The following is a 19,327-nucleotide window of genomic DNA, read 5'->3' on the forward strand; positions in this document are numbered from 1 at the left end:
ATTAAAGACAGACGAGGATGATTATGCCCTCTTATGTCCTAGAAGCAGCTAAAGCCGGGGCACGGGCAGGACCGGAGCCTGCAGCTCGGCACTGCGGGGCAAGCCGGGGCTCACCGCTCACCTCCACCTGCTCCCAGGCCGGCCCCAGCGGGCAGCGCGGCCCACGGCTGCCCCCTGCCGGAGCGGCCTGCACGGCTGGTGCCGGGCCCGGAGCCCGCGGCAGCCGGGAGGGGGAGCCGCCCAGCCGCGGGGAGGCTGGGGCCGGGCCGCACATGCTGCCTGCAGGAGCGATGAGGCCTCTGTAGGCCGGCGCCCAGCCGGGAGAGCCGCCACGGGCAGCGGGGCACTGCTCGGAGGCCCCGCAGAGCCAGAATGAAAGGTGTCCCAGCTGAGTCCTGGCTGCCCCTCCCTACCTTCAAACACAGAGAGCTGAACAGAGGAGGAAACAAGGTGGAAGTAAGCTGGCCTAGACAGAGCATAGAACAGAACATAGAATGGTTTGGGCTGGAAGGGACCTTAAGGCTCATGTAGTTCCAACCCCCTGTCATAGGCAGGGACACCTCCCACTAGATCAGGTTGCTCAAAGCACCATCCTTGACGGCTTCCAGATCTCCCTCCTCTGCTCCCAGTGCCCCAGTCCAGGCTCATTGCTATTGCCAGTAATAACAATTAGACTTCTGCTCCCATTTTTCAGCCATGACTCACTACTGGGATAGGACTAAAAACTGCACCTATGCTTTAAGGCAGAGAGCCATGTGATGGGACCCAGCACTGGAGCTTGTACTTCCTGCAGTGGTGGAAGAATATGAGAAGGTCCCCATGTCCATGGGGAGATTTCATCCCAACACAACACTAAGAACAACAACCAGTTGATTCTTAAGCAGGGAAGACTCTAGCCCATATGATGAGAGCAACCCACAGAAGACTAGAAAGCAGACCAAATCCTGTCCTCTAAACTAGCACCTTTCAGGGACTCCAAACAGAACAGGTTTTACACAGTCACTTCTGCATCCCTGAAAAGGGCTGCTCTTGGTGCCTTTAAAGCTCAGTCCCAGATCTGTTCCATGTGGTAGTTTCCTACTCTGCACCCCAGCCTCAGGCTGCCTGTGCCTCCATCACGCCACAGCTCCCAGCTAGTCTCCGCTCCCTGCAATAGGCACTCCTTGGCCACGGCTCTTTTAGCTGTATTTAAAGATAGGTACATTTCCAATAAGTGTGCCCAAAAACTCTCATTACTTACCTTTGTCAGGAGCAATGACTGCACACCAGAGTTGAAAGAGGACTAGATGTCACTCCTGTACAGGCGGACAGAGGTTTCACTAGCCCACTACATGCCAGTGTAACCAGTATAGTGGAAGAGGAATGATGGGAGCATGGGTATTACTGACAGCTCACTAGACCAGGGGCAGAGAAGGTCAGGCTGTCCCTTAGCATCCAACCTCCAACCCCATTTTGCCTGGTTGTTCTGCAAGTGGGGACATTTCATCACTCCTCTCATGGCCACAAGGCAGGAAGAAGAAAAACCAGTAAAAAGAGCCCATATGGCACCACAGCAGGTATGCAAGAAACAGAACCTAGAACCACCTTTGCTCTCCAGACTTATTTCTAGCTCTCCTAAACTACCTCACTCAGCAAGTGTCCAAGAGCACCTCCTGCCCCTGGCCCCATGCTGTACCCATCTTGCCAGCAAGTGCAGCTGTGGCTTGGCTGCCATTCCCTGCAGCCTGCAAGGAGCCCACCTGCCTGATACAGATGTGCCTCCCAGCAGCAGCAGCAATTAGCACATGCAGGAGAGGACCTGGGCAGGCAGGCTGCACCCCTCCTAATTGACTCAAGGAAGAGGAACACTTGAACTTGCTCCAAAAGGAAGCACAAGCTCCAGCTTCCCCGCATTCGTTTACTCACTGAGCTTGCCCAAACCTGCAAGTAGGCATTAGCTTGCAGGCAGACAGATTAGAGGAAGCAGAGTTAGGCCAGCACAAAGCAGCTGGAGGTATTGACCCTTCTGGCAGTTTGGATGCAGACCTTGGGCTCAGCTTAAACATGTCTTTCTTCCCTTCTCATCTCATGGAAGGACTGGCCCTTCTCAGTCATTTTCTTCAGCATGACTCATTCCAGCTACAAGTCCATTGTATCCTTCAACACTGCCTAACCAGGCCCTGCAAAAGACACCAGGGAGAACTCCATCTGAGCACCTATACCGCTTCCATACAGGCAATTCCTGAGAAGCAGACAATCACATATCGCATTTTGTTTCAACCACACAGTGAATTTACCAGTATTCTTCTAGAATGTCATACATCATAATTGTATAACTTACAGCAAAGCTTAAGACCAATAAGAGAGCAATAATCTGTTGAGAACAATCTACCCCTCAGGTGATGATGGCATTGAGATATACTATGTAATTCAGTTACATGTATTGGAAACCTATGGTGGCAAAGCACTGAGAGCACACAAACAAAAACCAAATCAAGAGCTAGCTTCCCAAGCAAGCAGACTGAGCAGGCTGCTTGACAGCCATCAGAATTGTTACATGCAGAGCAGTGAATTTTAAGTGCTTTCCAGTGAGTTACCAGGAAGGACTAAGTGTTTTCAAAATGCATGGTAATATGAACAAATAACCAAGAACTTCACTTCTTAAGCCTCTCTGTGACAGTTTCAAGTTAAGAGTTCTTACATAGCACAAAGTCTGCTCAGCAATGAATGTAAACAATGCCACAGAACAATAACAACTGCAGGTGCAAAGGAGGAAATGCTAGAGGCATGACAGTGCTTCAACTTTTATTTTCCTCAAAAACACAAAAAGAATTAAAACAGTTCTAAAAGCCACAAAGCTTTATAATACTTCACAATACATACATACCAATTGTGCTTCCCACTTAGACTAACCAGCAGGGAGGTCTTGTATTCAGGCCTTCCTGTCTGTGGGTGCATGAAGCCATTTCATTTACTTCAGGTACAGAACAAGTGACAGGAGAAATGTCTAGTAGACTCATTCCAATTTGGTTCAAGGACAGGAAGATCTCCTGCGAGGGATGCTCTGCTGTTGACTGGAAGCCATGTTCAGCAGATACTGCTCACATTGTCTACAGATGTCTGCAGTCAGCCACTCTGCCACAGACCCTGTGTACCAGCACAGAGGCCGTGCTAGGCAACGGGGTTCCAAAGTAACAGGTACACTGGAGTGGGAGAGGGGGGAAAAAAAAGCAGGAAAGCTGGCACAGGTTTTTGTTGCAGGACATAGCACTCTTCCACCCTTTCCCCCCCTCTGTGGTCCAACACTGCTAAGTGATTTAGCTAGATGCACGAGTTCCAAAGAGCAGCCAGTTTCACTTAGGAAGGCTACTAAGCACCAGAACAGGTTAATTTACTGACACCTTCTCTCTCTTGACAGTATGCCGGCCAAAGGGCTGAGGGGTAATGGGTATCTGGTTGACCCAAGGTTATGGCCACATCCTTAGCCTGTATGTTTGGGTTTGTGGTTTTTTTTTTTGCCATCCTGAATTACAGCAGTAATGCAGTCACTCAGACCTCTTCTGCAGCACCTGCATTACAAGACAGACGAAACCACCACGCCACATAGCTAACTACAGTATTGAACACTACCTCTGATTTTTGGTAACTGAAGTATAAGCCTTTGAACAAGAAACTGCTGTGACTTTGACTCACTAAAGAATGGGTTCAGAGAAAAAAGATTCCTCTTCCTCCAGTACAATATATAACTGATTTGGAAAGATGACAAGAGATAACACATGTTTTCAGTCCCTAGACATCGCATTTATACCCCCAAGGTCTTTCTTTTCCACACAGAACTGTCAAAAGCTCTTTTTGAAATAGTTCCCTTTCTGTGGACAAAAAGGAAAGGTTGTCTACCTAGCACAATAGGTAGAAGTGGGCTACTCTTGGGTTGTAGTGACAGACCTCTGCAGGGGATAGAGTATAATAGGGTCTGGAAGCTCTCATACAAATGAAGCTGTCACAAGGAACCTTCTGTGTCTGGACTAGTATGGACACTTCTGAGCCCAAGTCAGAAGCCTGTTAGCTCAAAGCAAAATGGATTTCACCTACACATCCTCCATTTTGGTCACGCAAAATTCATAATACTTCCAGAGAACAGGAGACTAGTTAAGATGAGTGGCTAAACCAGTCATTCAGCATAACATTCAGCTGACCAGCACAATACTACATACTGCTGTAAGCATGTTTGTAGACTTGCATATACAGGCAACATCTTTTAAGGCAAACTAGAACATCCCTATCCTAGCTTACCCAAAATACTCCCAGTGCTCTATTTCATGCAGCAACTCTAAGCTCTTCTGCTCTTGAGTAGCTGGGTCCTCCTCTCTGGAGAGTCTCAGAAATTTCAGAAAGTGAAGTGGGAGATGTACACATGTTCTGAAGGGCATGGACATCTGGAATCACAACACAAGTCACCTGAGTTCTCAGGGAAAACATATGCTCCTCCTTAGCAGGAAAATTCACATGGCATAAAACTGATTTATTAGTGCACTTAGAAGATAGACATTAATGCAGTGAACTTTCTGACCCTTGTATAAATAGAGCACAGAGTAATCCCAACCACTTTACACAGGATGAAAGAAAAAGGAACCAGAGCTGTGTTAGCCAAATATGACAAGATATGTCTGTGGCACCCTGGCTGCTTTTGCACCTTGTAGTATTCCCTCTCTTTTGTTCTCAGAAACAAGCTAGAGTGTACACCTAAGGTATGAATGGGATGACAGAAAGCTTCTTATGACTAGGTGAGGTGCAGGGAAAACAGAAAATGTAGAACATCCACATGCTGTTTAAAGAGTAGACTTACCTTGATGCAGCAGTCACAGCAGACAACACTAAGAAAAAAACAGATACCAATACTGCAGCTAAGGGTGACTCTCCCAAGGAAGTCTTAATTTGTGACTGTGCCACAATCACTTGATGGCAAAGTAAGCAAGCTTAGAACTATTCAGTTTGCTGACCCTCCTATTTATACTAATTAAAATGACCTGAAATTATGTACAAATGCAGATCTGAAATGAAACATACATAGTTTGAAGGCTTTAACTGCAAACACTCACTACTTTTCATCCAGCACTACCACCAGCAAGTTACTCAGTTTCCAATGGTTATTTACTCGTTGCTTCTAATCAGTTCAGTGCTTCAAACAGATTTAAGATGAGCCTTGATGAGCCTGAAGTTCCTCTTTTGCCTTCCCATGAGCAAAACCCCTCAGACGAATAAGTGGATACAAGTAGGCCCAACTCCTTCCCAAGTCACAGGGTCTGACGTTCGCTTTTTCAGTCCTCACCAGAATATTCTGGTGCAGTCCCTCCCAGAACCCTCTCAAGCCCCTGACAGAAGTTAAATCCAGGCTTTAGAGCAGAATGCAGAGCATAATCTCAGAGAAATTTAATCTAATATATGCACAATATATTTGGTTACTGCTAGCTTAATATTAAGAGGTAAAATTGAGATACCACTTCAGAGGCAAGTTTTTCCACATCCTCTGCAGCTGTAGACACTTCAGCCTGGCTTGTGCATTAAGACAAAACTGAAGGGCTCAGCAACCTGCTCTTATCCAGTGCTACAACTGTTAGAATACAGAGTATTTTTCAGCACTGTTTCTTTACTCTTTTCTCCCTCCTTACTCAGTCCTTTTGTACCAGCTCACCTGCTGCAGAGGTAACAGCTGTAAGGCCACTTGAGGAACATCTGCTTATGGCAGCTGAAACAGATCTGTGGAAAGAAAAGTTACTTGTGAATGCAAATGGTAAATATCTTCATGCCAACAGTATCCACTGCATGCCAAAGAGAGCATATAAACCAACCTTCTAAAGGCTTTAGATTCACATACAATAACAGAGATCTAATAAAGGACAGCAAAGACACAAGAACTATAAAAGCTAAAAAGGCAAAAAAGATCTTACTTGTAGGCCAGTGTTATTATGATGCAGAGGTCTGGGGCAGCTGCCAGACAACAGGAGTGTTAAAAAAGCTCTCTTGAGCAAACAATAGCTGTATTGTGCAAGAGTGTAACAGTAGCTAGTTAAGACAGAGAGAAGAAGAGAGACATTCTTTGAGGTAGACTGCATCAGTCCCAAAGAGATTAAGTTAGGGCAAATTTCAATCGAATCCTGAAGCAAAAAATGAGTCATAAGGAAGCTGATGAGTCACTTGAACTTTGTAGAAAAAGGAATACATTCATACACAGCTGGCAGTCAGAAGTGATATTATCTTGAGAAGCAGAGCTTGAGAAAGCTAAAACAACTTCAGCAGCAACAACAAAGAGAGTAAGACAGCCATTTCAGAATAGGGAGGCAGCAGGCAAGTTAAAGAAGGGTTAGTAAGTCCTAGGCAAGAAGAGCACAAGGATTCAGCCTCAGCAGCATCAGACAGATTGTGGCAGTAGCACAGCTCTGCTAGTAGAACCCTTTGGCTCTGCCTGTACTGCTAAATAAGTGAGGGCAAGAAGCTGACCCTGAAGCCAAGTAGCACAGACTTCCTCACATCTGTGGTGTAAAGGGCTTGTACTCACAACATCTGTTATAGCAGGACTGGTTACAACACTCCGTCTAAAAGGGCTCAGTGAATAAGCCAGCAGTTGAGCACAGTGGACAGCCAACAGGACTGTCCCTCTCATCTGTCCCAACTGCCCCTCTCATCTCACTGACCTCTGCTTTTACTCAGAAATTCAGCTGCCTTCACAGTCAGTGTGGGAGCCTGAATTAAGAGCCTTTGTCTGTTTAGCAGTACCAAACCCCAGCTAGTTACTTTGTGATTTCAGAGCTGGCCAACAGACTTGGCAGTCTGCTCTCCTAGCATGGAAATAATAGTACAAGAAGTATCAAGCAAAGGCTGGGTTACTTTCTACGCAACTCACACAGCTTAAGCTTGATTAGAAGCCATTACCACACAATGTCTTAAAAGATTTTTGCAGACTAGGGTCAAACATGGATCAGGTGTATGAACAGGATATATTGAGACAGAGCACCTCAGAGTTCAGCACTAAAGGCCTTGAAGCTAGACAGCTTTTGAAAAGGCAAGAACAGCACAAAGAGAAGAAACATACCTTTGCTCTTGGAAAGACACCATCACTACCTCCTTGGAAGAAGCCTTGCCCTTCCAGCACCACCATTGCATATCTGGTTCCAATCAGCTCAGCAATGGTAGGTGTTGGCCCCTTTGTAGGAAAGGGACGGTCCTATCAAAAAGACAGAAGTTAGGCATTCAGAGAAAGCTGAAGGAAGTAGATACCTGAGGAGGTCATGCTCAAAACTCAGTCCCAAAAGGCTCAGGAGCATTTGTCCCCAAAACTCAGCTTTGCCAGTGATGAGGAACATAAGCTGACTCTTTGACATTACTAGCAAAGGGACTACTACAGGGGTTTTAGTGGTTGCTTCCTGACAGCAGCTTCCTGACACCTCATTAGGTAAGCAGGTCACTTGGTCCCCACAGTAGTTAATATGTTGAGAGCCAGCCTTCAGGGAATTTTATCCTTTGGTACAGATCACAGCATAGATGGTCTCCTGGCCCCTCTTCGGTACAGGATCCTTTTCCACAGCATAACACTCTCTTGCCTGCTCTTTCCCAAGACTCGCTGGCCCCACACCAATGGCAGCTATGGTCTGGTGATTAACCAGGAAAGAGAGACAACAGCGCTTTTATCCCCAGGTGGGGAGCCCAGCCCACCTGCATCCACTACTGAACGAAGAGGTCACACAGAATTATGGCCAGTTTAGAGACTTGCCAGGGTGGTGCAGGGAGGGATGCAGAAAGAAAGGAGGCAAGGGCACAGCACACTTCATCAGGTAAGGGCATAATTCAGAAGGCTGCACAGGTGCACACAAAATACATAATTGCTCCCAAAACAGTCATTCAAAGCCTGATAACTTCAGTACCACATATATTTAAAAGTTTGTGACTGTATCAGAATCTAAAATAAATGAGAGGAGATGGAAAAAGCATAAACAGCCCCACTGTCAACTACAGTCTGCCTGAGGAAACCTTGACAGACACTTTCAAGTAATGCAGTGGTACTTTTCCCTTCTTGTATGAGGAGCAACTCTATTTCCTATCACACAAACTGGGAAGCTTCCACAAAGACACTAGAGCAGCCAGTCTTCAATAAAGCATCTCCAAGGAGAGAATAATATATCAGCTTAATATCAGTATGCAATATGGTACAAGACAAAAACCACAAAACATGCTTACTGCTTGCACAGAGATCAAGGTGCAAGCTCTGGTCATTACCAGCTGTATCAGACCAGCTGTGCTAGCTGACATGCTGGACTTACAAGCTCCTTGCTTTGAAGGCCTCTCTCTACAGATTTGGACCTTCCTCTGTAAGGAGGCAGCTGCATTTGGCCAGCATTCAGGAAGCCATTAGGTTTAACGTCTCCTAGTGTAGGTGCACTCACAGGAGGACATGTGCAACTTGCAGCAAGACCTGGAGAGGAAGAGAGTTTGAGGGTATAGAAAACCAGCAGGCAGTTTCTAAGTATTCACCCCAAAAGCTGAATGCTTAAGAGCATTACACTGCCTTCTTAAGGTAGCAAGGTTTACATTTCTCTCCCTCAACACCCATTAGCTCAGATAACAAAAAAGCAGAGGTTACAGTAATTATGCTTGTCAGTAGGCAGTGACAAGGTTTCATTAGCACTATTTAGTTTAATAATATCAAGTGGTGCACTTTCTACTTGAACATTCAAAACATCCATTTAGCTTCTACTGTGGATTCCAGTTAGGCCTTTGGGGACATGCTATCATTGTTTTGAAGCTGCAGGAGCTATACAAGCTTCAGTCAACTGCAGGGCAATGGTTTTCTAAGGACACCTCCCCAGAAGCATTACTTAGCATTGGAGCTTCTCCTGTTAAAGTGTTTTCAGGTGATCAAAGGGAACAGTGAGCCCAGCCTAAGGCTTTGGGAACCCAGCAGGCCACTGACACCTGGTCTAAATGTGCAGCTAGATTTACACTGACCTGCTCTGTTGCTGGATACTACTGCTGATCTAGTTGAGGCAAGCCAGGAGCTGGAGGGCAGTTTCAAAGTGGTTTCCTGTAGGCCAGAGGACAGGACAATCTTAAGCTACATACAAAAGATACCAAGTCCACTTCCTCAGAAGTGCTGCTGCCAAACAAAACCCATGATAACCAGGACTGACCAGAAATGTTCAAGGCTTGGCCAAAAGTGGAGTGGAAAAAGAAATCAGTGTGGTATATTTAGCAAGTCTATATTCCAAGAGGTAATAGCAAGTTAATTACCCCTCTGGAAGCTCCAGCCAAGCTAGTGAAATTTCAAATTCATCTGTTTTCTCTCTCACCCAAGTTCAATCCAGATACTAGTCAAAAGTTTCATCTGTTCAGGAACCAACTTCACAAAATCCTCCCTATACAACTGTGAGTACACTGGACCATGTTCTTGACTCCAGCTCACATGCAGCAATGCTAGAGAGCAGTTCAAGAGACTGTGCCGCACTAACCCTACTCAAACCCAAAGCTGTATCTCAACAGCACTGTTTCTAGCTTCTCTAGAAAAGCAGAAGCTATATTATAATCTCCATATGAAGGTCCTTCTAGTTTAGCAGTAATACATAAGGCCACAGGGTTCTCAAATGTGGAACATTGCTACAAATAGCACAGACTTGTGCAAATATAGCTAAAATTTTTAATTCATATCTGTTTCCCTCAGTTAAGCAACTGCATTTCAGACAGAAGTGTTTATAGAAAACAGATTCCTGTTTGTATGCCAGTGCATCTGTGCTAGACATAATGTGTTAGAGCTTAAGTTTTGTTCCACAGAATTTCTGAATATGCTCCGACTGGATCCCAGAACTAGGCAGTCAAGCTTTTCACGACCAAGCCAGGAGTTAAAGAACCCAAAGATTATGTGTCATAGCTTACTGAAGAATGGTGCTCCCAAAATTTTTCCATAGGCAGTGGGAATTCACCAGAAGTTGCTTCCTGAAAAAAAAAAAAAAAAAATCATTAGGCTTTCCTTCCACAAGCTGACATACCTCATGAAATACAAACATACCAATACATCTAGCATCAAATGCCTCACTGGGAGCAAAGACAGGGAATAGTTTTGACCCATATTGACCAAACTCCTATGAACATTAAAACTTCTGCAGGATCTAGTTTTAAGAGACCAGAGCAGGCCTTGGCTCTACAGACTGCTGTCATGCCACAGAAAGAAGCGTTTAAACATGGCATGAGCTTCTGTAGCAGGAAGGACTTCAGGGAACCTAATAATATCACATTCCTTCACTATGGAGAGACAAGACTGCCCACACTGGGATTTGAACCTGATGTCCCAAGCTACATGTGTGTGCAGATCTAGTGCCTCTCCAGACTCCTTTCACTTAAAGCCTTACCTGAATTGCTGATCCCAGCTGCTGTCTTGTGTCAACAATTTTAAACCCTGTACTGTCATCTTGGAATGTCTGGAAACTATTGCTTGGAGATTTCAGGGCAGTATTTAGTATCACAAGCATTTCTGCATGGGAGAAGGGAACAAAAAAAACCCCATACACACACAGACAAGATAAAGATATTGTGCTGTGACAAAATAACAAATTTGATATTCACACATCAGAATTTGATATTTGGCTAGACTTTGTCATGCTAGTAACAATCTTTTAGCTTTAGGTAATGGTCAAAATCTTGCTCTTTCATTTAGTGGACAGACAAATTTTAACTTCCACTTAATAAAGGGTAAGCTGAAACATCTTTTGAGACTTAATAAGCCACAAAGAGATTTTTTAGAAAGAGCCATTCTTATGCCATACCACCTCAATCACATAAAATTTGCATCCCCACCTCCCTTGCATTATACGTGCTATGGAAAAGATAAGTGGGTGGCCTTTCATTTCAAAAGCCATCTATTACTTTTATAGTTAACACTGACTTTACTTGCATACTTGATAGGTCACTTTTTAGCAGGTACCTTTGGGCCTGCTCCCATTTTCCCTTGCTGCTGATGATTGAAGCTTCTGTGGTTGTTTTATTTCCGCCATAAGCTGTTCGTGCCAGTTGGACTCCTGCGGCATGCACTCTTTCAGCTTCCTCTCCAGCACCTGGAAGCAAAAGTCAAGAGCAAAGTGGCAACAGAACTATTTCTTCAGCAATGGCACTGTTTTAACAAGTGCCTCTCACTCCCTGGGCCCTGCACACAAGAGAAATTCTAGATAATGCATACTAGAATACTTTAGCAGCTTTCAAATTTGAAACTGAGAACTCCAGGAGTACTTTCAGGACCACAAAATGTTCCAAATGGGAGAAACAGTGGATGAATTAGGGAGATTGATCATCTTTCTTCTATGCCAATGTCACTTCCCATTTTCCTAACCACATATTTTGGCAGTAAGGTGTGCCCAAAAGTTCAGTATGATTAATATACCCTCCTACCAAACCCAAACCAGTAACTCTATATTCCTAGAAGTTGTCCTGTCAGCTGCATAATCATCTTGTTTTGCTATCACTAGATGCAGCACCAGGTCACCTACAGGTTTCAGATGAGACTTGGGGACAGCTACATCAGCTTTGGGGGTCCCGTGTTTCTGCTTGATCACCTGAAAGAAAGAAAATTATGCTTAAACAACAGTTCTTTCTCTGCTTCTGATACACACTCCCATTCAGTAGCACAGTGAATGGCTCAAATCAGGGATTGGTGAGGTGGGAAAGGCGTAACAAAACTCAGTTGGGAAATGAAGAATCATGAGATTAACTTACATGGGGTTTGGTAGAGACAGATTTATGAGGCTTGCACAAGAAGCATACAGCCTTCTAGCTTGTGAACTGACCTGAAAAGCCTCTAAATAACATTGTACTCAAATTTTAATACCAGGAATGAGCCTGACAAGCAGGATCGCATTCAGCAACAACTCACCTCCAGGGAGGAGAGTAACTGAATGGGTTAACAAGACTGTAACAGGAACAGTAGAAGCAGGCAGCTGTATGTATAAGCTACATATTTAATGTAGCTTATGCATACAGCTACATATACATGCATAAGCTGTATACATAAGCTATATGTAAGCCAGAGACTGGCTTACAGTCCTATGTAAACTAGGAACAACAGCAAGATAGAATTGCAGAGCAGGTATTCACAGGAGGCAGACTGTCTTTTATCATCAAGCCCTGTGCTCGCTGCATAGGAGAGAGCTGACAGAAAAAGTTGTACATGCATGTCTTTAGCTGCCTTATTTCACTTATTCTTACTTTGAGGCTATGCCATTTACTTTCCCGATGCGTATAGCTTCCCAACAGGTGGGAGTGCAGGTAGAACAACACTACAGCTTCTCATACGAGCGGTAGTTTTCATTCATTTGCAAATTAGAGTACTGTTTGCTAGGGAAGGTTTACAATAGCTGATGGGGAAATCCTTGCTTAAGAGCCTTCACAAAGACCTGAGCAGTAGCACTCTATGCTTTCTTCTAGCATTTCTGACTACTACTCTTCAAGCATGTTTGTGCTTCTCTGTCAACCACAGAGAAAAAAAAATAAAAGTAAAAGAAAATCAAGACCCAGCTCATCCTGCCACCTTGAGTTATGGTTCTGTACTGCACAGTGCACTGCAGGAACATAAGTAGTTACAATGTACCGCCTCCTTTCCACTACTATTCATTTATATATCAATGAAGGTATCACCTCCAGAGAAATGTCATAGCTTTATCTGAGGCTGGAGTCACAGTCAACACAAGCAAGAGCTTGGATTTTATAAAGGTATAGGCTTTAGCTGAGACTTCTAAACCCCCTGCCCTCTAGCAGCACCAACAAGGAGAAAAAATTCAATGTCTACTGCTGCATGCAAAGTTTTCACTTTTAAAAATATTCTTCATTACAAGTAGAGTTGTCTCATCTTCTGCCAAGGCGTCTGTTTGCAAAGCATGCCAATGCCACAAAGCCTTATGCCAATGTTTTAGATCTGCTCATCATTCCCAGCTCAAGCTGCAGCAAGTGAACAGCATCACAAGCCTTTAGAGACATCCCAGACATTTTTGTATCTGGTCATCTTCACCAACCAGCCACATTGTTGGAAGCCCCTGCCACATGAGTCAGCACAGCAGCTGCCCCTGGAAGGGAATCATCAGTTCTTTTACCCTGGGTAAACTCCTGCAGTAGCTCATGTACATTGCCTAGAGGCCTCTGGCTGAGGCTGAGCGAAGGACTCAAAAGCGCTTTTGCACTTGCACATATCCCATATCTGGGAAGGCAAGGAAACGAGTGAGAGATGCCAGGTACAGCTCAGCTCAAGGAGCCTGGGAGGACACAAGCATCCGAAGTGGGAAGCATAAGTAGGCAAAAGCATTTCATGAAACTGCTGCATGCAAGGCAACACAATTGTTCCAAGAAAGGGAGTCGCTGACCCCTGGAGGGATACAAAGTTCACCGTCCAGCTTTAGGAAAGAGTGGATACCCCCAACTTAAAAAGTTATAGGAAATAAAGTACCTGAGTGGACAAACAGGGTGAATTAATGCTGAGCTGCAGCTGAGAGGGTACTTCCAGGTCCAGATGCTTCTGGACCTGGAAGTACCTTTGAGAAAACCAGTCTTTTGGAGGAGAGATCTCAACAAATACTGTTTCGAAATGAGGTAGAACAGGTGATTTCAAAGTTGTCCATTGACTCCAGTCACTAACCTTCCGAAGCGTGAACCTCTTGCGCTGAATATCATCCAAAAGCAATTCATAGGGAGAACGGATACGTTCTGCTGGAGGCAAGTGATGCTGTGGTCGCTCAGTAGCTTTACGCAGCTTCACACCATTCTGCAACTCCCGAACAACACTGCGCCACAGGAATGCCTCAGAGAAACCAGTTAGGGCCTAGTCAACAGCTGGCTAGAACACATGGAGTAGAACCCATCCCATACCCTCCCTCCATGTAATAGGACACACTTAGCAGCTGAAGTAATTAAAAAATACAAAAGTGTGTCCTTAACACTACTTTCAACATGCTGCCAGATTAGGGTCCAGTACCACAGCAGAGAATTGCTTATCTTTGCAGAAGTTAATTTACAACAAAGGAGCTGGCTCACCAGGCTTATTCCCAAATTTTGTCATTAACTTCATGAACATACTTCAGCAAAACACAGCTTCTGCTGCCAGCTAGCTGGAGCCATTATCTTGAATACCTGAATGCTTCCTGCTAGTGCTCCAGGTGCCAGAGCTTTTTCATGTTATTTGATCCAAGAAAACCTTGGGAATTAAATACCTAATCTTACCATTAAAGTCCTCTGAACTTTCAGAAACCAAGGGTTGAAGGATCCACAGACAAAGAAATAAATGAAAAGGGGATCTCATACTTCAACCTTCCCAGCAGCCTACATTAGCAGTTTCAGTTGGAGACACAACCTGATGATTGACATCTGCTCATCCTGTTCCTGTATTAATATCTGAGGATGCTCAGGCATGCAGTATAACCCAACAGAAGTTAAAAGCAGGAAAAAAAATTAATAAAAATCAACTCAATAGCATGTTTAAACAACACTGTAATGGAAATGCTAAGTCAACAGCTTATCTGGATCCCAAACACAAACTAAGCGAGAACAAGTGATTGTATTATAAACAGTGAAAGGGAAGCAAAATATTTTAGACCACTGCCTCAGCACAAAGTTTGACTTAAACTCCTCTCCCTTTTCCACTTCCAGTATGAAGCATCTTCCCTAAACCCTTCAGCCATTCCATGGATTGTCACACACAAAATGCTGCAACACTCTAAACCCACTGCTTTCAGTTCAACAGATGAGTGGCAAGACAGCTGTGTTCTCACTGCTTAGGTTTCAAGGCAAGGATTGTCTTGTGACATATATGGATAAGCTCGGCAGAAGCTACATGCTATCAGGCTGTGATCTAGGTTTCAGAAGGCCTGTATTGTAGCAGTCCACACAAAAGTGTGGCCCAGAGAGAGCATTATCTTCTTGGCACCACTCAAGGCATCAGCTCTAATCTGTGGGATCCCAGTGAAGTTGGCATTCTGGTTATTTTAAACTTGTTATTTTGCCACAGCAATGCAACCAACTGGTGCTTAGGGACTTGGAAACTAGAGGCAGAGGACTTGCAACAGACATCCTGCTTTGGAATTCATGACTCCTGAAGGAGCAGAGGCCAAATACACTGGCCTTCAGGCCACATGGCAAAGCCCATGTATTTATTCATGTATTCCCTGCAGAAAAGAGCTATAGCAGTTGATGAGTTTGTGGTTTCAGATAGCTTGCCAGTTTATTTTAATAGATCACAAAATTGAGAATATGCCCAAACACACATTTCACAAACATTTTCATACAAATAGTTTGAGCAAGCTTCAAAGCAAGTGCTATTTAGACAAAGGGAGCAAGTCCACAAGTCTCTTGGGGCTTGCCGTTTGCCTCCACAGACTCCAGTGCATTTGTTTATGCTGGGCAGAGCTCCAGCCAGAAGAGCTATTTGTTTCTGATTGAGCCCTGACTGTGCAGACCCTTGAAAAGAATAAGTTGCTTTATTTGCCCCAAACAGAGTCCCAGATCTATGGAAGGAGACGATGGAAAGACAAGAAAGGCAGTGAGCAGAAGGTAGGAGGTACATCTCCAACCTCATCTCCTTCAGCCCTGTGTTTGAGCTGCTGGAGCTACACAACCACAAAGATGGACAACAACTACTAGCCTTCAGTACCCTCCAGCCCTGAACCAGCACAGACTCCACAGAGAGTGAACTAGTCCACCCCAGCGCTACTACCAACAGAACAGTTTTTTGGGAATTTTTGGTCCAGCTACAAGGGAGGAAGAGATTGCTTTTGGCAAATATCAGTCCCTGCCAAGAGCTGGAGGCTCATCTGCAGGAAGAAACACTTACTCCAAAGACTGCCTCAAACTTCATTTTTAGAAGTCATTTAAGTTGAAGCACAAAGACAATCTTTGTAAGGAATAAATATCCATGTGAGATTAACACACAAATTGGTTTAACTTCAAGTCCAATCTCCAGATTGTTTTACAGACAACTCTGTAGCTACTAAAGCTTTGAACAACCTAACAAGTTTCATGCTCTGCTTTTCATAGAGGAGTCAATAAAAAGCCACAAAGCCAAGGTAAACAAAAAAAACCACCCCCTCATAATGAAGGGATTAGATCCCTTACCCAGTGTTTGTCCTTCTGAAGGGACTTTTTCACCACACCTTCCACATCCATATTTCTCAGACTCTGAGAAGGAAGCACATGAAGTCATGATCTTGTACTGTTCAGTACAAATTACTAATGTTAATCTGAAAAGCCTAGAAGCCTCAGACACCTAACTTTCAAAAGCTACAACTTATTGACATGGGGCAGAAACAGTAGACCTTCATATTGTGAAAAAACCCTTCAGCTAGGTACTCAGCTTTTAGTGCAGCAGGAAGGTTACTTTAGAACTACGTGAGTGTGTGAATGCAGAGGGAACAGGCAGCTAAGAGGTGATCTCAAATGTACCTCTTTGGAGGTCTGGATGACAGTTATAAGCTTCTTAAGTTCCATATATCCAGTAAAGAGACTCCTACAGGTAATCTGGTAGTGGCTGGTAGCCTCAGAAGACCTGGACAAGTGCTCCTCACAGGCCTGAAAGAAATGAAGCTATTTAAGAGAAATCTTGAAATGAAAAATATGTTTGGATGGAATAAATCAGGATTCAGTTTTCTCAATCTATAGTCAAAAAACATCTTCCTCACAGCCCCGTTGTACCTTTCTGCCCCCAACTGCTGCAGATGAGGAGAAACAAAGCAGTAAGATGTCCCATCTTATATGTACAATAATGTAAGTAGCTGTGTTATTTATCTTGTTCTCCATAAGATGGAAAGTTTCTCATACCTTTAAATTATAGTTGAGAGGAAAATATTAGTTTGAATTGAGATATTCAAGTCCCAGCTTTTGCAAAAACTGAAAAGTAAGGACAAGTGATCACCCCCTCCCCCCCATCCATAGTCTTCTAGGTATTGAATTTGAAGACTATGTACAGAAGAGTTTTGTAGACACAGCTGTACAAGAGCCACATCTAGTCTTCCTTCTTATTTCTTTTCCATAGGCACTTGAGTGCATTTAAACTTGTTTTGCGATTTTCCTCTGATTGGAAAGACACATGTTCCCTCTCTGCCCTCCAGCAAGCTGCTGAGCCTTTTTCCAGAAGTGGTCTTGCCCTTAGTTAACAGCATGGTTCCTCAACTCTTCTAAAGTTGTTATATTTATTAAGTGAGAAAAAGGAAACCTTGATAACATCCTGCAGGGTGACTTCTGGTTTCATTGCCCTATCATCCAATTTCAACATGAGGTACAGCAGTTTCTCCAAAGGATCACTGAGCTCTCGCTCCACTTGGTCATTGATTCCCCAGTCCAGGGCTTCGTAGATCACCATTGCCAAGTACTCCAACAGCTGCAGACAGAGACCAAGGAAACAGTTTAGTACAAAGTGTTGTGGAAAACTTCACAGCTATCACTTCCCAACCATGAGTGTACCCTCCACTGCTTCTCAGGGCTGAGCACCTCCCTCTGGATGAGAAGGCCCCAAAAGGCAGCTAGATACTCATTGGATAGTCTGAGATACTACCTAAATAAGCTGCTTTAAGATTTTAAAGCAGCCTTATCTAGCACCTCTAAGTTATACATTATTAAGACAAAAAAGACTGTGGGCTATTCCACAGTAGGCAGCATCTGTCCACATTGTTTCCCAGCTCACTGTCTTGCTGGAGTTCAGTCCTGTCATTCTGTTTAATTTTCTAGGTTGCAAGGGATGCTCACTCTCACAGGGCACGGCAAATTTAAGCACTTTCATAATTTAAAAAGACATCTGCATCTCCCGAACTGCCTTCCTACTACAGCAGCACTGTATCTGCACACACAAACATGAAGACACAGGCTTACCTTGTCCTCTGACTGCTGAATGCTGCCAACATCTGATAGGGAAAGAATGAAAAGATAACTGCATAGGCACTGACAAAGAGCTTTTGGAATCCCTCTCAAGAGAGGAAAACTAGAAGAATTCTTGGCAATAAGGAAACAAATCTGTCTAATGTCAGTCCCACCTGGGAATGCGGGCATATATTTAGAGACTCCTGAAAAGCATTACAGGATACTCTCCTTGTTAGGAGCATTAACCCCAAACTAACAGCTGCAGGATACTTATCTAACTAATACATATCTAACCACAAGGAAGACCAAGGATGTTTTTCTTCATTCTTTATTACCCACTCTTGACCCTAGAGGGTTAGCCCAGCATTGACCAGTGCAGTACTGGAACCAGGCAATGCACAAGAAAAGCATGTTGCCACTTCCTGGCTACATGTGACAAAAAAAGGGAAACTGACAATCATAGACCTGTCTTGAGAGTTACCACAACAAAGGAATCATACTTTGGAAGATTAACAGACAAGGACATTTAATAAAGCCTCAGACTATTCATTTTAAACAATATAAGCAGTAACCAGATTTTATCCCATCTATACCCTAGAACAAATAACTCACTAGGGCACTACCAGAAAAGCTAGTAGGCTGTATGTGTGTATTATCACCCATCTATGGTCCTTTGAAATTAAGTTCAGGCAGCAAAACAGCTTCATGACAATATACTAAAGAGGAAAAGGGGGAGAAGGGAAGGATATTTCCCCCCTTTATGCCCCACATGCCAGCCCATTATAAGAACAAGCCTTGGCAGCCCTTACACACACTTACCAGACTCATGGTACACCATGAAAGAAGTAGTACCATCAGCATGGATAAAGATGCTTTCAGGACCATTTATGAATACAGAATGGAGAGATGGACATAGCCCTTGGGCTAACTGCATCATTTTACAGCAACATTGAAAGCAGACAGCCCAGGCTTGCTCCTCACTCAAAGGATGTTCAAAACACCTCAGAATCTCAACTAGAGAAATCTTTGTAAACCTCTGCTCACACCACAGAAAGTCCATTTTCATCTTTACCTCTCAACTCCTATCTATGAAACCCACCACTCCCCTCTCCAGGTCAGGCTACTGCCTTTTATCCTCTTTGCCTCCTGGTTTGGTTTGCTCTCACCTCTTCCCTTACAGCTGTGACCATTAATGCTAATTTTGCTCTATAGCTTTAAAGGGACATCACTTTAATCTGCATTTGCATGAGGCTCCTCGACAGAAAACAGAAAGTATACAACAAATGTACTCTAAACATAAGACTGTAAAAAAACCATACTCAATTTTTACTCTATTGTTCCTAATAAATCTATTAAGTGGAATACTAATGCTGGCAAGTAAAAAAAGACTGCATTCAACTTCACGCAGAGGGGAGAAGGCAGGAAAGACATTAGTCTTATACTTGGGAGAGAATAACCCACAGAAAACCATGAAAAGTCAATC

At 43.9% G+C, this 19,327-nt stretch overlaps 1 protein-coding gene across 1 annotated transcript; it reads right to left on the reverse strand.

The window, feature by feature from the left end:
* Positions 1-2,781: 2,781 nt before the first annotated feature.
* LOC101877629 (protein spire homolog 1-like) lies at positions 2,782-18,904 on the reverse strand. The gene is made up of 16 exons (XM_013129710.3): positions 18,664-18,904; positions 17,857-17,888; positions 17,204-17,368; positions 16,435-16,560; positions 16,108-16,170; positions 13,640-13,801; positions 11,505-11,570; positions 10,946-11,075; positions 10,374-10,495; positions 8,980-9,055; positions 8,295-8,446; positions 7,070-7,201; positions 5,672-5,736; positions 4,826-4,853; positions 4,273-4,415; positions 2,782-3,182 (listed from the first exon to the last, which is right to left on the reverse strand). The coding sequence occupies exons 1-16, from the start codon at positions 18,902-18,904 to the stop codon at positions 3,011-3,013; spliced, it is 1,875 nt and encodes a 624-aa protein (XP_012985164.3). The 3' UTR covers positions 2,782-3,010.
* Between the last annotated feature and the right edge of the window lie 423 nt (positions 18,905-19,327).

Source organism: Melopsittacus undulatus, chromosome 2 (genome assembly GCF_012275295.1).
Source record: "Melopsittacus undulatus isolate bMelUnd1 chromosome 2, bMelUnd1.mat.Z, whole genome shotgun sequence".
Classification (NCBI taxonomy): Eukaryota; Metazoa; Chordata; class Aves; order Psittaciformes; family Psittaculidae; genus Melopsittacus; species Melopsittacus undulatus.